This window comes from Parasteatoda tepidariorum, chromosome 1 (genome assembly GCF_982258835.1).
Source record: "Parasteatoda tepidariorum strain Cologne lab strain chromosome 1, Ptep-v5.0, whole genome shotgun sequence".
NCBI classification, from domain to species: domain Eukaryota; kingdom Metazoa; phylum Arthropoda; class Arachnida; order Araneae; family Theridiidae; genus Parasteatoda; species Parasteatoda tepidariorum.
In genome coordinates this window covers 111,031,908-111,049,901 of record NC_141755.1, presented here as the reverse complement: position 1 = coordinate 111,049,901, position 17,994 = coordinate 111,031,908, and the positions used below count along the sequence as shown (strand labels likewise).

Here is a 17,994-nt window from a genome sequence, read left to right as displayed (position 1 = left end):
TTGGCAGTATGCCAAAGCGAGGCTTCTTGTTACATTTCTTCACTTCTCGTGAAGGTAAGAAACAGTTATGATTTATGGAAATTAGGAATTACAGATCCAGAGATAGACAAAACAAAAACTCAGTTGAAGGAAGAAACATTAAATCATTTCGAGAATACGATTCGAGTCAATTTGGCGGGGAGATATGAAATATCTTTACCATGGGTTTTAGACAGCTCGCTTTTGCCTGATACAGTCGAACTCGTTTATAACGAGCACAAAGGGACCGTAACATTTACTCGTTAAATCCGAGTGCTCGTAATAAACGGGTTCTTAAGACAGGCCTGCAACCAGAAGAGGGGGGGGGCTTGGGAGGTCAAATGATTGAATTTACTTAAAATTTAATTAATACTTTACTTTAATTACATTAATTAATTTAATCGCGTTTTTTTTTATTTCGCGAACATTTCTTATCATTTTGAAAAAAAGATAAGACAGAAAGACTAGAAAGATGAGAAAAAAGATAGCAAGACAGAAAAATATTGCTCGCTAAAACCGGGTCTTGCTCGTTAAAAGCGACTTCTGTTCCATAGACTTAACATTGATCCAGCCAAATAATCTCGTTTCTTTCGGTAAATCCGAGTTCTCGTTAAATCCGAGCTCGTTATAAACGAGTTCGACTGTAATAAAAACAACTATGTAAAGGTAGATAATGTTCATTATTTGCCTCATCGAGCAGTGGTTAAGGAAAATTCTAATGCGAAAATAAGGCCGGTTTTTAATGCATCAGCCAAGTCGGCCGGAAAACCATCTTTAAATGAATGTTTGGCTACTGGACCAAACTTAATAGAAATGATCCCGTCTATTCTTAATCGATTTCGTAAGAATTTTGTGGGTATATCTGCGGACCAAGGGCGCCGGCAGCGGGGTGCAAGGGGGTGCACTTGCACCCCCCTGGCTTTTTTTTTAAACAATTAAAGAGATACAGAAAAACAATTTTGTTATAAATTTTTTTATTATAAATTTTTATTAAAAAGCAAATAATTAAATAATTATTGATACATAACAATTAAAAAATAGTTTAATCAAACAAGAATTGTAATCGTCTTGTTTGCTGTCCAAATCTGTTTATAACTTTTTCAATGAATTCTGAGTCATCGTTGATTCTTTTCTTATGCACACTGAGCATGCACAAACTTGGCAGATATCTAAGCAAAATTTTTAAATTTCATTTAATAAAATATAAATAATATTATATTTTCTATTAGTTGTTTAGTTTAACAAAGATGTATAACACAAACTGACTTCTCACAACTACAGAACTTCATCAACACAATAAATGCCAATGATAAGCGTGCACAAGCACGTTAGTATACAAAACTACGGTTTGTAGTTATTTGTGTTTCAAAGTCAGTAGCTATGCCAGCGACATCAATACAGTTTCTTGTGGCAAAATTTGCAAGTACAAGAAAGTCGTACTTTTTTTTAAATATCTTGTTAAAACAATGAAGAAATGTATCTTGAAAAAAATTAACAGATGAAAGTATATGTAATAACAAAACAAAATGTAATAAAAGAATATTAAATTTTTTGGGGGGGAGGGGGGGTAGTTTGTTAGAGGGTTGCACCCCCTTTTATATTATTCTGCCGGCGCCCTTGCTGCGGACATTGAGAAAGCATTTTTGCGACTTTTGTGGTACAGTGAAGACAATTCGGACGAACTTAAAATGTATCAGCACAGAAGGGTAGGCTTCGGAATTACCTCAAGTCCTTTTTTACTTGCCGCTACATTGCGTTACCATTTAAATCGAGTTTCTGAAAATTTAAATAGTACTGCAGATATTCTTAAACAATCATTTTATGTAGATAATTGTGTAACTAGTTTAAGTACAGAAACTGAAACTCAAAATTTTATTTTAGAATCACAATGTATAATGTCTCAGGGTCATTTTAATTTAAGAGATTGGCAGACAAGTTTACCTGATTTATGTGTTAAGGATTCATCTATTACAAAAAATGTACCAATTTTGGGACTTATTTGGGACACGGAGAAAGACACTTTGTCGTGTAAGATTGAACGAGCAGATAATTCTGACGAATTAATTACGAAAAGAAAAGTGTTAGCTGTGGCTCATCAGGTATTTGATACAATCGGTTTTACGGCACCAGTAATGTTATTACCTAAGTTAATTTTACAAGAAACTTGGAGTTCAAAAATCAAATGGGATGACAAACTACTTGATAATTTGATTAAGAAATTTAAATCTTGGTTTATGCAATTACCTTTGCTACAGAACATTAAGATTCCAAAATGGATTTGTCTCGATTTGTCAAATACCTTGATGAGTCTACATGTGTTTTGTGACGCAAGTAAGCTAACCTATGGAACTTGTGTGTTTGTAAGAGTTGAAAGTACCAATGAACCGTTTGTTACAGTTAATTTAGTGCAAGCTAAGAGTAGAGTTGCACCTCTAAAACCATTGACAATACCAAGGCTAGAGCTTCTTGCATGTTGTATTGGATCTAGATTGTTAGCAAATATAATTAAAGATTTGATCTTAACAATATTGATATCTATTGTTGGACAGATTCAACGACAGTTTTAAGTTGGATAAAACGGGAACTCAACTGGAGTATTTTTGTTCAAAATCGTGTAAAAGAAATTCGTTCTTTGACTTCTCACACCATGTGGCGTCACATTCCCGTATCTTTTAATCCTGCCGATCTTGCTTTGCGAGGTTGTTCAGCTGAGCAGCTTATTGAACGTCGTTGGTGGGAGGGGTCTAACTGATTGTATGAAAACGAACAAAATTGACCAAAATCCTTTGAGACCCCCGATGAGAATTTAGTCAATTCTGAACTGCGTAAATCTGTCATTGTAAATTTAAGTAAAAATGATAATGTTTATGATAATTGGTATTATAAATATTTTTCTTCATATAAGAAAATTGTAAATATGATAGCTTGGATTTTTAGATTTTATAATAATTGTAGAAATTTAGATAAGAACTGTTCTAAGTTTTTGAATGTAAATGAATTGGATAGAGCACAGAAAAGTCTCATTTTTTTTTATACAAAAGGACAGTATTACAGGTATCTATGATAATAAATTGAGACAATTAAGGCCATTTTTTGATAATGATGGTATTATCAGAGCTAAAACTAATTTAGTTTTTAGTGGAGATAAATCTAATTTCATTTATCCAGTTATATTACCTAGTGATCACTCAGTTGCCAAATTGTTAATTATTGAACTTTTACATGCTGGTACTACTATGATAATGTCTCATTTAATGTCTCATTTAAGTTTTGGATTTTGAAAAGTCGTAAAACTAAACGAAATTGTATAAGACAGTGTGTAAAATGTTTAAGATTTATATGCTACAAAATGTAATGTCACGCCTAATGATGCATCTGTTTTCGAAATTGTAGGCGCCGATTTAGCCGGACCACTATATCTTAAGGATGGGAAAAAGTCTTATATAGTACGTGCGCTGTGTACCGGGCTATACATTTAGAGTTAGTAACTCTATTAACTACTGAAGCCTTTTTCCTTAAGACGTTTTATTGCGCGCAGAGGAAGAAGACCGTCGGTAATATATTCCGATAACGGAACAAATTTTGTTCGTGCGCAAAAGATTCTTCATTCGATAGAATGGGACAAGTTAGCTTCAAAAGCTGCAGAGCGTGAGATACGGTGGAGGTTTAACCCTCCTTCCGCCGCCTGGTGGGGTGGTTGGTGAGAGCGGTTAATACAAATGGTGAAGCGAATTATACGTAAGATATTAGGACGCTCTTCCTTAAATTATGAGGACTTGGTCACAATTTTGTGAAAGAATAATTAATACGAGACCCCTCACCTACGTATCGGAAGACGTGGACACCGTTTCCCCTTTGACTCCAGAAATGTTTCTGCACGAAATACCTTCTTCAGGTGTTACAGACATCGATAAGGCAGCTAAGGAAGTAAGAGAGCTAAACATCTCCAAAGAGTAAGAGAGTCTTTAAGAAATAGGTTTAGGACTGAATATTTAGGACAGTTACGTCAACAAACTATAAGAGATTTCAAGGATAATCCTTTAGTGGTCGGTGAAATTGTTTTAATTGAAGATGCTAATAAAAAACGCGCTTTTCGGAATTTAGCTAGAGTATTGAAATTAATTCCAGGTCGTGATGGCAAAACAAGGCTTGCTCTCGTAAAGACAGAGAATTCTGAGTTTATGAGACCTGTCCAGAGATTTTATATATTAGAAGTCAAAAGTTAAATGTTTTTGTGAATTTTTATATGTATATGTTTTCTGTTCAAGTTACATGTATGTTATATTTGTGTGCCATTTTATAAGTTTAAGTGCATTTCATTTTGTAAGTGTTTAGTAAGATTTAATTTTTGAGTGTGATTAAGATTAATTAAACTCAAAAGGGGGGAATGTATGTGGAGAATTAAGAGAAATTAAGGAATATATAAGACGCGCGCATGCGCAAAGAATTACGTAACGCTTCCACCCACGTCATCAGATGATATTTAGTACGAGCTAATTAATACGGTCGCTTTAATGCGGCGCTCTGTCTTTTACTATTGTTGTCAGGGCCGGATTTACGTATACGCTAAATAAGCTGTAGCTTGGGGCCCCGAGATAGCCAGGGCCCCCAGATCCAACTTTTTCCTTCTTTTTTTAAAGTTTTATTCGGAGCTGGAGCCCTCTGAAGTCTAAAATCATTTTTTTTTCTTTTTTACATTGGCGAACGCTTTTCAAAATCTAATAGAAGTGTTTACAAATATAAAACAATTGTTCTCTTAACTTTTTTAACTAAAAGAGCAATAAAAAGGCCTTTTGAATGATGAAAATATCCTGTAGCTTTCGTAGCTACCAGTGATGGGAATAGTCCATGGATCCTAAAAAGCGGTACTCCATGGAGTAGTCAAATAGCCGCCTCAATTTACACTGTGGGAAATGTTATCAGCTTTTTTAAATTGCTGTGGGCTTTTTTGTCCACAGAAACACCCTTTTGTCTGATTTCTGGGCAAAAAATTTCTAGGGCTGTGGGAGAATTTTGTTTAGGGTCACTCTGTTTCGATATTTCCGTTTGTGTCTCATTGTCGTTAAAGAGCTTCTCGTTTAATTTTAACTTTTCTTTTTTGCAAAATAAAAGTTAGAAAAGTTTTTTGATTTGTTTAAAAGGTAAATTTGGTCCCATCATTTGATCAAGAGAGTATTTAATATCTGTTTCTAAGAAGCAGTAGGTCGCGTGTGGGTGTGTGGATGATGTAAGTAAAAGAGGCATACAAAAAAAGCCAATTTAACTTCAGTTAATGCCCTCGATATTATATTTTTAAACTCCTCGCAAAAATGTAGTAAAAAAGTTATACAAATTAATTGTCACAAACAAATTAATATTAAGTAAGAACGAATCAAAAATGATATCGAAATATGCTGAATCACTAATGAGACAGGCGGGATGAAAGACATCGAAACCAATTTGATTAAATAGTAAAACTAGAAAGTGTTTCAAAAATCCGGACATGTATCAGGCTTCAATTTTTTTTTACTGCCACAAAATTTATCAAGGACAATTCAATAGATTTCAATGCGGGTTAAATTTTTTCTTTAATTAAGTATTATTAAACATTAACTAATATTTGTGTTTCAAAGCTTTTCATTCTGTAATAACGAATGTCAAGCATTTAAAGTATCCAGTTCAAGAATGTCAAGTTTCCAAATAACTTCATTTATTAAATTTAAAAAAAAAATAATAATAAATAAATATCCGCAAGGCAGGTGTGTATATTTGGGGCTGATTGATTATGAAATGTAAATATAAAATAAATAATGTAATGTAATGTTAATAGGTTTCTGATGATTCTTATGATTCTTGATGATATTGATTAATAATGTAATGTTAAATGTAAATATAAAATATGTTTATTTTACCTATTTTTTCAATTTTTATATTACAAAATTAACTTTTTATATTTAATGCAAGTTAAATAAATTATTATTTATAAAGTATTATTACCTCCCAAAAGAATGGGAAAAGGATTTTTTATGATTCCCAATGTTTGAATTTCGATTTTGTTAATAATCTTTAATTATTATTATTTATTAATTATTTAATTGTAAATTTATATTAATTTTAATTTATTTTTATCAACAATAATCAGAAAAAAATGTTATTTTAAAATGTTAATGATTATAAAAACAAAACTGTGATCAAAATGTGATAATCGATCAAATACTCAATTTGTGTTATTTTATGAATAAAAAAATGGAATATATAATAAAGTTATGAATTTTACTTCATAAATACCCTATATAGTAACTAAAAAAACAATTTAATAGTAAAATTTGATTATTTACAATGTTAACATTCATTTTAGTAGAATGGGTAGACTCGCCCCATACGAGAGATTTGTCAGCAGTTCTATAAAAATATACAGTAACAGCGTAACTGTCAATATTTTCTAAAATCGATTTCACAGCTTTAAAGAGGGATATATAGCGATTCCGAAACACCTATTAAAAGCCTTTTTTCTTTAATATTTACAAAAGTTTGACCACTTGAAAGTTGACAAACTGAAAAAATGGGTAGACTCGCCCCGGTTTACGGTACTCATTTTCTTACTCTTTTCTTTGTTTTTTATACATTTTATTTTTTTGTGATAAAATAAAAAACTTATAGTTGTTCTGCTTCTGAACACTGATGAAAACACAAAATGATGGGCTTCATCAACAATCAAAAATATATACATTTATTTTACAAATTCCATATTATTAAGGTGGCGCCCTTCAAAGAATTAAAAATACAAAATTATCTTCATCGAAGCCGATGCTTTACATCCGGCGTTCAGAGGCAGACTACTACTTCATATTGTTTTACAACACATGGCTTTAGCCCTCTGGTGGGAAAGACTTAAAACAAAACTTACAACAGTTACTTTTCTCAACAACTGAAATTTAGAATAGTGTGATTAAGAAAAATATGTCAACTGTTTGCAATTTCAAATTAATATTGAAATGTACAGGTTTAGAATTTTCTGCAGTGAAAAGTTTTCGGAACTTCAGTATTCAAAAAAGTATACAAAAACTAGACCTTAAGAACGTATCCAATGAGCGAGCATTGGATTGCGAAGCTGTGAACTGTGTGAACCAAAATGAACTGTGAAAGCAGTTCCGGGGGTTGGTGAGCGCCAGCGAGCAGGGGGCGAAGCCTCCTAGTATATCATATTATAGTTAAGAATTGCATAGAACTTTTTATTCAAATGTCAGCTTCAAAATTCAGTCAAATTTACATTTATATTACAAACAAATTCACAGAGTTGAGACATTTTATAAATGAGTAATAATTTTTTGCTTTTGTGCGATTTACATCTGACACCAACAATTTAATTCATTTAACTTGAGCTTATTGCAATCAGTTTCTATATAAAAATAATTTTTTTTGATAGGTTATGATGTACTAAATATTTAATATGAAAATTTGATGATTATAAACCTATGTTTTATAAGATAGTTCTGCTAAGACATTTATGTCACTTTTTCACATTCGGCATCATGGAATTGCCCAGTTGTAAAAACAAAACAATTAACTAATCTAAACTAAAAAACCATGTAGTTAGCAAATTCTTCAAATGTTCTAATTTCTAATGAGAAAAAATAATGAAATTTAAAGAATTTTATCTAGTTTTTTTCTATGAAATTTGCAAAAGGAAATTTGACAGTTTTGCTTTTGCAAATACTGAATATCTTAAAATAATAGTGCTAATTCAAAACAAACAAGAACATTTGACTTTAGATATTAGTTTAAAGAAAATTATATCAATGAATTTTATAAAGAGTACTGTTTGGATAAAATACATTATAAAATGGCTCTATATTGAAATGTAAATAAATATAAAATTTATGAGTGCATAATCAACTGGAATTATTTGCTTAAGGAAAATATATTAAACAGTACTTATCCAAGTTTTTCTTGGGTTACTCCGTATATACTATTAGGTACATTTTGTGCTTTAGCTTTAACTTAAAATGTTTGAACACTTTGAAACATTTTTTTATTCATTACAAGCAATATATTCTACAAGCTAAATATATTATTTTTACTACATCTATTCAAGATGATTCATTAAAAATAACATTTTAAATAAAATACTTCTTAATATTGACACTTTCCTTGCACACCTACCTATACTTAATGATATAAAAAAAATAAAAAACACGCTGACCTGGAAATTTTAAATTTTTTTTCTGGAAAAATGATGGAAATTTGAAGCCTGATTTAAGGGGCTATCCTGTTTATTTTTAACTTTTTATAAGTTATCAACTTTTTTTTATTACTTCTACCAGTCAATTAAGTTTAAGTTTAACATATAACTAAATGCTGTATGTTACACATAGATTCAATAAAGTTTCTTTCAATATTTATTGCTAGCTTTGCTATAATTACGCTTTTCATTAGCGTTCCAATTTTACAGTTTTTTTTTTATCTGACATAACTGCTTCTGGAATATATTCATTGAAAACAATCTTTTTCTTAATATCCTTTCAAGAAAAATGGCTTATAAAATTAAAAAAGAAGAGACGCTTAAGAGTTGAAATTTCAACAAGGTCATGATTTGACTGTTCTAATGTTTAACAATCTAAATTAAATACAACAGGGTTGCCACAGGTGATTATGGCAACTTTTTTTACCTGAAAAGGTTAAAAAAGCAACTATTTTCAGGGAAAGGAGTCTATTGGGAGACTTTTCTGTACTCCTCTCTATGTTTTTTTATAGCATAAATTGAGTTGGCAATCTGTGGAGCTTCTAAACACAATGATTTTTTTTTCTTAAAAAGTAAAATATGTTACAAATTTTGAATTGCAAACTTGAGTCATTATTTTTTAATGCACTAAATTTTCAGAGTTTGAGTAATCACTTTTTACAATGTATATATATGCTAAATCAGTTATTGGTAAAAGGGTAAGTTTTTTTAGAAAGAGTGTGTCTTTTTTAAGAAAAAATATTTTTTTGAATGATTTCTAGTCATTAAAAGTATTTGATTTCTACAAATATACTAATATTTTTTATATAAAAATTTAGTGCTAGAATACTGACATTTATGTAAGAATTATCATATTTGCCACCAACTTGGCTAAATGCATCATGGTTTATGACAATTAAGTCAGTTAATAAAATTTTAGTCATATTATTGGGAATTTTTGTTCTTATTTGGGCAACTATTTTCATAGATTTCGGCATCTATTTTCATGCTTTAGGCTACTAAAAGCAACTATTTTGTACTACGGCAACCCTGATACAAAAATTTTGTCAACTCAAATGGCACTTTAACTAGATATTCTAAACAACCTATCTACATAAGAGTAAGGTATGATTGTAACTCCTTCCCTTTCCTGAAAAACGTAACCACAACATAAAGAATTTAAAAACATATCTAGGAACTAAAATTATGTGGGACAAAATTTAAAGCAAAAGTGTCATTTTGGATTTGTCCTCCCCCACGTGTTTACTGTTTGTGAACTAACCAATGCAAGAACTTCATTTGTGTAGAATTGAAAAGGTGTGAAAAACAAATCTTGATTGGGTGTAGTTTGTCTACGGTAAGAACTCCCTTCGTCACAAAGTCTGAGGCCGTCTGCTGCAAATGGAAACAAGAATAGTTCATTTCAGGGAGGGTAACTTCTCTCCCCTTCTCTCTCCAACCCAATTCAAAACCTGCCCCACACCCCTACTTGAAATAGTTATACTTCGTTACCATGGTCACCGCTACGTGTCCTGACAAATGGCTAGGGGAGTTCTTACTTTAGACAAACTGTTGTATAAAAATATAATATCTTTTATTGTAATAAATGATTAAATTCTGGTTAGGGTTTCAAGGGAAGCTACTAATTGAATCAAATCAAGGTTGTTTTCATTGTCATATGCATTCAATGTATGTAACTTATTATTCTCTGTCAATCTGCACTTATCATGATAATTTCTCAAAATGTCCATACGAAGAAAAAGCTTGGAATTAAAAAAAAATTTAAAGTTCTACTGTGTTTAGACTCTTAAAAAAAGTGCGAAAATTGAGAATTAGTTTTTAGTTTAAATGATAATTATCTAGAGCAAAAAAAAAAAAAAAATCTTGTCATATTAGTGACTTTTTTTAAGGGTTTCATAATTTCTTAAATGCTGAAGCATGGGCGAAATAACTCCATTTTTTTTCTTTAACAGCAGTGAACCTAAGTCCTGGAGGCGAGCAACATTACCCACACTCCACTGTCACAGATACCCGTTCATAGGGTGAGCCACATTCACACAACAGACAACAACACACATCTATGCCCTGAGCGGGATTCGATCCCGCTGCCACTGGCTTCACAGTCAGGCATCCTGAACCTACGCCACCTGGCCGGTAAACTCCATTTATAGATTCCCTGTATTTTATATGATTTATTAAAATAAATTTTGTTCTTATATTCCAGTTCTCACATAGTAATCAGATTCAGAACAAATTCCCTTCAGAATGTGGTGTAAGCATATTTAATAGATTTTCCTGTTAATAATATAAAAGTGAAGGGGCAAAACTGTAAGTGTGCCACTTCACTAGGTTTTTAATAGTACAGTTATTTTGACTATTATCTCTATGACTCTATTATCTCTATATTTGACTCTATACAGAGAACTGAAATATTTTGTGACTCAAGGATTACCACTAAGGTTAAATCATATGATTGAGACAACAAAGACTTCTTTTTTAAATTTATTTCGATAACTGAAAAAGGTTTTAAATTCAAGGCGAATCAAGAAAAAAAACCTGAATGTTGATAAAATTAATAATTACTTATATTTTGCAGTTTTAAAAAATTACTTTTTTAAATTTTAAAAAAAAATTTGAAACAAATTTTTTTACTGAGTCAAGTTTTTTGAAATATGTGTATTTCAATGGCAGATTTAAATCTTTTTTTCTCTCTCCATGACGGGGGGGGGGAAGCTCAGTGAGTTAAACAGAAATAAATAAATAATAGTGTGTTTTATATACTAAAGTGAAAGGAGTAAATAGTGTGATGTATATAAAATGCATTTTTCTGACTTATTGTCTTGTTTGATTATTGAATTTTAATAATGATATAAATTTCATTTTATAATTCATTTTTTGAATAAATGATATGCTATATTCCAAGTTTACAAAAATGTTTAAGATTTTTAAAGTTTTTTCGAATTTTTAACTGAAACAATTTGTATTTTACAAGTGCAAAAAGGGGAGAAAAAGCATTAATTTGTCAGTTTATTAGAAAAAGAATGTACCAAAATTAGTATTTATGTTTTCAAAATTGTCTACTTAATGTATAAATGTTTTTTTTTCCAGAAAAATGTGAATTTTGATGAGGAGCTAAATAAAATTGACTGCCCAACTCATCTGTGAAATGAAGAAGAAAACAAAAACAACAGAGGAATTGAAATTTTTTCTTACATTGAATAAGATGTTTGTAGATGTGGACGCTTGCTCCATTATAGCAATTGACATTTTGTTTAAGAGTCACTTTGTTTTCAATGTAATGTACAGTTAATCAAGCTCTATGTTCTCCTCGTCTCTTTAGTTTATGCTCCATAAGCTGAAAAAGGTGCTTCTGAAAGCACTATAAAAAAAGGAAATATTCTACTATCTAGAGTGAACACATAAAGAATATATGTATAAGAAAGCATATACAATAAAATATCTTTTTTTTCTGTAATTTAGTTGTCTTATTCACTAATGCATTCTCATATTTTATGTTAAAAGTCTTAACCCTTTGCAGTTGTATCATAGCTTTCAGGCACCAATTCTTTTTGCAAGGATGCTGACTGCTGCCCTTCGAGAAGACATCTTATAAAGTGGTAAAGAATTAAAAACTAAGACCTGCATCATTTTGCCGACATGAAAGTTGCATATTTTCAATAATTATCATTGATGTTAATTACAGTGTTGTTTGACCTTGAGAAAGCGTATGACAGAACTTGGCGACATGGTATTCTAATGGACTTGATCAAATATAATATTTCAGGAAACATGTTTCATTTCATCAAGAACTTTTTAGCTGACAGGACTTTTCAGGTACGTATCAATTCAATTTTATCCGATAATTTTAACCAGCTTGAAGGAGTTCCACAAGGAAGCGTTATTAGCGTAACGCTGTTCCTCATCAAAATAAACGAGCTTTTATCTATTCTACCAAATACAGTCAATGGAGAGTTATTTGTAGATGACTTCCGTTTAACTTGTAGAGCTTCATGCATGCGCACAATTGAGAGGCAACTACAACTTTCGATAAACAAAATTATACAATGGGCTGAACTCAATGGTTTTACCTTTTCATCTTCTAAAACATCATGCATTCATTTTTGCCGAAAGAGAGGAATTCACCCTGATCCAGAATTATACATTAATCATGCACAAATTCCTATTGTTCAAGAAACGAGATTTTTGGGTGTAACACTAGATTCTAAATTAACATTTTCAGCTCACATACAAAACATACGAAAATCCTGTTATGCAAAATTAAACATCTTAAAAGTACTTGCAAATACATCATGGGGGGCAGATACTCAATCCATGCTTAGAATACATAACGCTTTAATCCGTTCTAAACTTGATTATGCGGCTACTGTTTATGGATCAGCTAGAAAGTCTGTTTTAAGGTATTTGGACACCATCCATCATCAGGGACTCAGAATTGCCACAGGAGCTTTTCGCACATCACCTATTAGTAGCTTATATGCATTGTATAACGAACCTTCTCTTAGTTCGAGGCGAAATAAACTGTCTCTGAACTTTTACTTTCATATAAAATGTCATCCTTCACATCCATTGTACTCTCATGTTTTAACACCATCATGTTCTACACATTTTAGCAACCGACCTGCTTTAATTCCTACTTTTGGATTAAGGATGAAAAAACTCTTGACTGATTTATATTTAGAAGATTTTAATGTTTTAGAGATTGCAGAACTTATTCCTTCTTGGAATAACATCAAAGTTAAAATTTTCGATATTTTTGAAGGTTTGACTAAGGACGAAACGTCTCCAGTTATATATCAACAAATATTTTATGCTTTCTTACAGCATTTTAATGACTTTCGTACAATTTATACTGATGGCTCTAAATTTGATAATCATGCTGCCAGCGCGGTTGTGTGTGACTCAGAGGTAATTTCAGAGAAGCTACATTCTGCCTTTTCCGTTTTTTCTTCTGAATGCAACGCTATTTTGCTTGCTCTTCAGTTTATTTCTAGGCAACTGTACAAAAAATGGTTGATTTTCTCTGATTCTAAAAGTTGCATCGATGCACTTAAGAATCTTGACAATAAACCTCACTCTATCATACATCATATAATAAATACATATTTAAGCCTCAGTAACAATAGCTTTGAAATAATATTTGTTTGGATCCCGGGACATGTAGGCATTCCAGGTAATGAAAAAGCTGATTCAATAGCCAAGTCAACACACAATCTTACAAATAAACCACACTGTTTACCTGACATTCGAAATTTAGTGGCAGACACTCTTACCCAACTCAGACAGACCAACTGGGATAATGAAATAAACAACAAATTACATGAGATCAAATCAGATATTAAACCATTTGCACCACTGACTAACTACAACAGAAAAACCCAGGTACTTATCAACAGACTACGGATTGGGCACACCCGCTTGACACACAAATATTTAATTTTAAATGAAGCACCTCCACAATGCAATTTTTGCAAAGAGTCTCTTACAGTAAAACATTTTCTGACCCAGTGTATGAAATTTAAATCTAAAAGACGACAGTACTTTAGCTGTGACTTTCCGACTTTATCATTTTTACTTGGAGACACACCTCATCCTAATTTAATTCTGTACATCAAACATATCGGATTTTACAATTTGATTTAGTTCTAGATATAACCTAGTTGACAAATTTTAAATTAGTTTTAATTTTAAACAAGTTGCTCTTTTCAGCCTAATTGTTCTGATTTTAACAAAGCTACAGTAATTTTTACCTAGGTTTGGGCGCGGTATAGCCAAACCATGGCTCTTGCGCCAAAAATTTACATCAATCAATCAATCAATCATATCATTGATGACTTAATGTGATTTTTAGAGTTGTGTTACACATGCATATAACGTTATATAAAAGAAAGTTAAAAATTACCAAAGATCCTATTAATATTTTTTTTTACAATTAAATTGCGTTCAGTTCATTTATAAATTACAATTAAACAAATGAACAACTAAAAAAGGGAAAACCTACATGGCATTGTCAGGGAATTTTATTCCAAAAATCAGGGAATAGTCAGGACAAGTTGAATCCCCCCCCCCACAAAATCGTGGAGAATTTCTATTTTATGCATGGAAAATAACCAGTCTTAACATTGTCAGTAGCAGTAGTTAGTTATTGAGAATCGAGTTGAGCAATTCTAAATCTATTACAATTATTTGTTGCAAAAATTTCACATTTTAGTCAAACTGAAATGTTTCCATCCTCATTTAATGACATATTTTTTTGCACAGAAAATCTAATATTTGCCATTACAAATAACATAATCAAATTTTACTGATGAAAAATTGAATGATATAGATAAAATATGGTCTTGATTTCAGTTGTAATTTACCTGGAAAAGTTAGGGAATTTTTTCTGAAATTGAGTGGGTACCCAGATAAAAAGACGTTATGCTCTTGCCTTTCACCAATATCTAAAAATAGTTTTTAAATATATTTTAACAAACCTTTTATAAATAAAATAATAACTAGAAAAGTTACCATCCCAATAAAAAGGAATGTAGAAGAATTATCAAAGTTATGTTCCCAAGAACTACGATGGAAATGGTTAAATATGATTTAACGTACTAATGAAGTCACTTTAATTACTATTTGAATACCTAAATAAAATGAAAAATTATGTAAACTGTTAATAAAAAATTTGTTTCATTACAAAAAGTTAAAAAATTCTTTTTGCACTGAAGTCTTACAAAGTTTTCGATCTCTAAAGAGTATTACCTTGCAATTATATTCAGCTTATTGTTAAATACAGATGGATTACTAAGCTTTCACTTTTTTTAATCAACTAGCACTGTTTAGTTTTAAAATTAAAAAAAAAGAACTTATTAATTACCGAACTAACCATTGATGAAATTTAAAAGAAATGAATGCTGCTAAATTATTTCTATTACACATGCTAGAAATATTTTTCTTTTCATCTTATTTATGATAGGCATTAAGAAATTCAGTGAATAGAAGGATAAATTTATTTCAAATGTGATTTAAATAACATTTAAGTAAAAAGAATAAATAATGATAGTGTGATTAAAATTTATTCACTTAAATGATGCTAATTATGAATGAAAAATTATTGAAATTCACACAAATTCAAGTTAAAAGGATCCAATCAAGTGAAACATATAATCAATCAAAAACCAATAAAAATTACTTAAGTTTGAGTGAAAACGATCCACTCAAGTGATACTGAAAATCACTCAAACACGATTAAAAATCACTCAAGTTTGGGTAAAAATGATCCACTCAAGTAATACTGAAAATCACTCAAACACTATTGAAAATCATTCTTTCACTTGAGTGATTTTCACTCAAGATGAGAAGGCTCCTTTTTTCTAGATGAAATAGCACTCAAGTTGAGTGATTTTCACTCGTTCATTTTAAGTGAGAACTTTATTAACTCAAAAAATTCATATGTAAAATATGAGATGTGCAAAAATAATACATTTTTGGAAGATCATACATATACAGGGCTACATTTTTTCAAATCCATGACTCATTCCAAGAATTTTTCGTGATTTAACGAAGTTACTATTTTCTCCGACAAAAACACAGCTATAAATTTAATAAAAGCATTATAATAACATTAATTAAAATGATAGGTATAACCAAAACTGTGCATCTTCATATTTATAGATTTTGAACTTGAAAAATAGAGTAAAGAAAGAGGTGAAGCAATAAATTAGCCGGAAAAAAAAGGAAATTTTTTTCTTTCCCGCAGAATTATATTCAAAAGATATTTTTCTTGTTCATCTGAAAGGAGTGAAATATTCCTGATTTTTCTGCTCTCATTACAGAATAAAAAAATTACCAATGACAGACTTGCTTCAGCTAGAATTTTAAATTGATAAAATAATAATAAATAAATAAAAAATATCTGAAATCACAGAAGAGATAATTTGCTCTAGAAATGATGTTCTTTCTTTCCTTTTTTGAAAGAACACCATAATTTTCAAAGAACAGGTTAAAAACATTTTATCTATACATAATAATAAAAGCGGCTGTGTGTGTGTGTGTGTGTGTCTGTAATCACAATATATCGCCCCAGAAGCCTCGCCCAGGCACGAAACTCGGCACATAATTGTGTTTTGACATAATGAAGAAGTATTTTTTTTTCTTTTTTAAAAATTTGGATTAGTTATTTAGTTATCAGTCATTTTGTAAGTCTATGCTTTTCGTCTGCTTTTTCGTCTTCAAAGAGCCATATTCAAAAAACTATTAAAAAATGCATATACTTTTCCCCACTCTTATAAATGTATGCTAATGCGAACCTTACAATTGAAATATTAATTTTCGACAACTTAAACCAATGATATACTAAGGAATTAATAATTTAATTGTAAAGATCGCATTAGTTTACATTTATTAAAGTGGAGAAAAGTTTAACTTTTGTATTAAAAATGTGGCAACATATTCGATACGTAAATAGAACGCTTCGCTTTGATATATTTGTCGCTGTTCATAATTGTTATAATAAGTTTTTCTTCTTCTTTCCACGCTCTATTTTTTTTTTCTTAAGCGAAGACGATAATTTTTGTAGCGATATTGTAGTACTTTGTACAACTAAAAATTCTTTTCACAACACTTTAAAAATATTTACTTTATTTTCTTTATATATACAGAGAACAGTCGGCAAAGAATTCGATTAGGTTGAAAAACATTTTGCTAAAAAGGAACGAATTCCAAAAGAAAAAATAAGCAACTTAAAGAATAAAAATGCTGATGCCAGCCAATTTTTTGAAAGTTAACTTAGAAATAACAAACCAAACGATGTTAAATAACAAACCAAACGATGTTAACAAAATGACGTAGAAAGCGCAACTAGATCAAAATTATACAAGCACAACTAGATCAAATTATAATACCTGAGTGCTTGACGTAACAGATATAGAAATAGAATTTGATACCATAAAAAATTATATAGAAATAGAAATTGATACCATAAAAAATTTATTCGTTTTCGTGTTCTTTTCATGTATTTCATGCATTCTTTTCATGCATTTTAGTTTTTTTTTTCTTAAGCGTTGTAGCTATATAATTTCAAACATCCTCAAGAGCTATAACACATCTGCAGCAGAACTGGATATGAAGACAAAATTGCAGGACAGGAACACTTTAATTGTCCACTAATCTTCAGATTTCCTGCTACGTTTTAAAAAACTTTATTTGTGAAAACCTTCAGCGTGGCGGACAGCTGGCCGCCTTAGGCGGCTAGTATATTAATAAAATATGACTGTTGAGTGGGATTTTCTAATGGGTATTGAGTGGGATTTACTAATTCAGATACATTGAAGTATCGGAACACTGTGAAAGGGTATTTCAAATGGCAGAGGTGAATTGACATGTTAAAAGGTAAATGCACACAGGAACAAAACAAAAAGACATTTCCTCAGGAGCACTCTTGCTTCCCAAGTGAAAGGGTGAATTCCATTTTAATAATTATAATTTTCGGCGACCTAGATTTATGACTTTCCATGATATTTTTTTTAAAAAAATAGTTAAAATCATAACATTTCGTGACAAATTTTGTTCAATATCGAAATCCATGACTTTCCAGGTGCGCAGATACCCTGCATATTCGAGATACATTAAAAAAAAGGGGGGAGGGCAAACTAAAACTTTTCTCTACCCGAGCCCAATAAACGTTAATTTTATCACAAAAGAATACTAAAATATACCATTTCCGAATTACTTTGTTTAGAACAAAAATTTCTGAAGTGAATAGGGCAAAAATA

General features: G+C 30.7%; 3 protein-coding genes across 3 annotated transcripts in view; all 3 read left to right on the top strand.

The window, feature by feature from the left end:
- Window positions 1–11,655, top strand: part of LOC107443666 (uncharacterized) — a 51,988-nt gene extending 40,333 nt beyond the window's left edge. The window contains exon 5 of the mRNA XM_087150406.1: window positions 11,327–11,655. The gene's annotated coding sequence lies outside the window, so the exon portion shown is untranslated. The remainder of the gene's footprint in view (window positions 1–11,326) is intronic.
- On the top strand, window positions 1,914–2,770 carry LOC147816716 (uncharacterized). The gene is made up of 2 exons (XM_087157249.1): window positions 1,914–2,493; window positions 2,568–2,770. The coding sequence occupies exons 1-2, from the start codon at window positions 1,914–1,916 to the stop codon at window positions 2,768–2,770; spliced, it is 783 nt and encodes a 260-aa protein (XP_087013375.1).
- Window positions 11,656–12,007: 352 nt separating the features above from the next.
- Window positions 12,008–13,879, top strand: LOC147816715 (uncharacterized). The gene has a single exon (XM_087157247.1). The coding sequence runs from the start codon at window positions 12,008–12,010 to the stop codon at window positions 13,877–13,879; it is 1,872 nt and encodes a 623-aa protein (XP_087013373.1).
- The last annotated feature ends 4,115 nt before the right edge of the window (window positions 13,880–17,994 follow it).

Coding starts and splice junctions, on each gene's coding strand:
- LOC147816716 (XM_087157249.1), top strand. CDS start 1,914: ATGTCTCAGGGTCATTTTAATTTAAGAGATTGGCAGACAAGTTTACCT. Junction 2,494..2,567: donor GCTAGAGCTTCTTGCATGTT/GTATTGGATCTA, acceptor ATTGTTGGACAG/ATTCAACGACAGTTTTAAGT.
- LOC147816715 (XM_087157247.1), top strand. CDS start 12,008: ATGTTTCATTTCATCAAGAACTTTTTAGCTGACAGGACTTTTCAGGTA.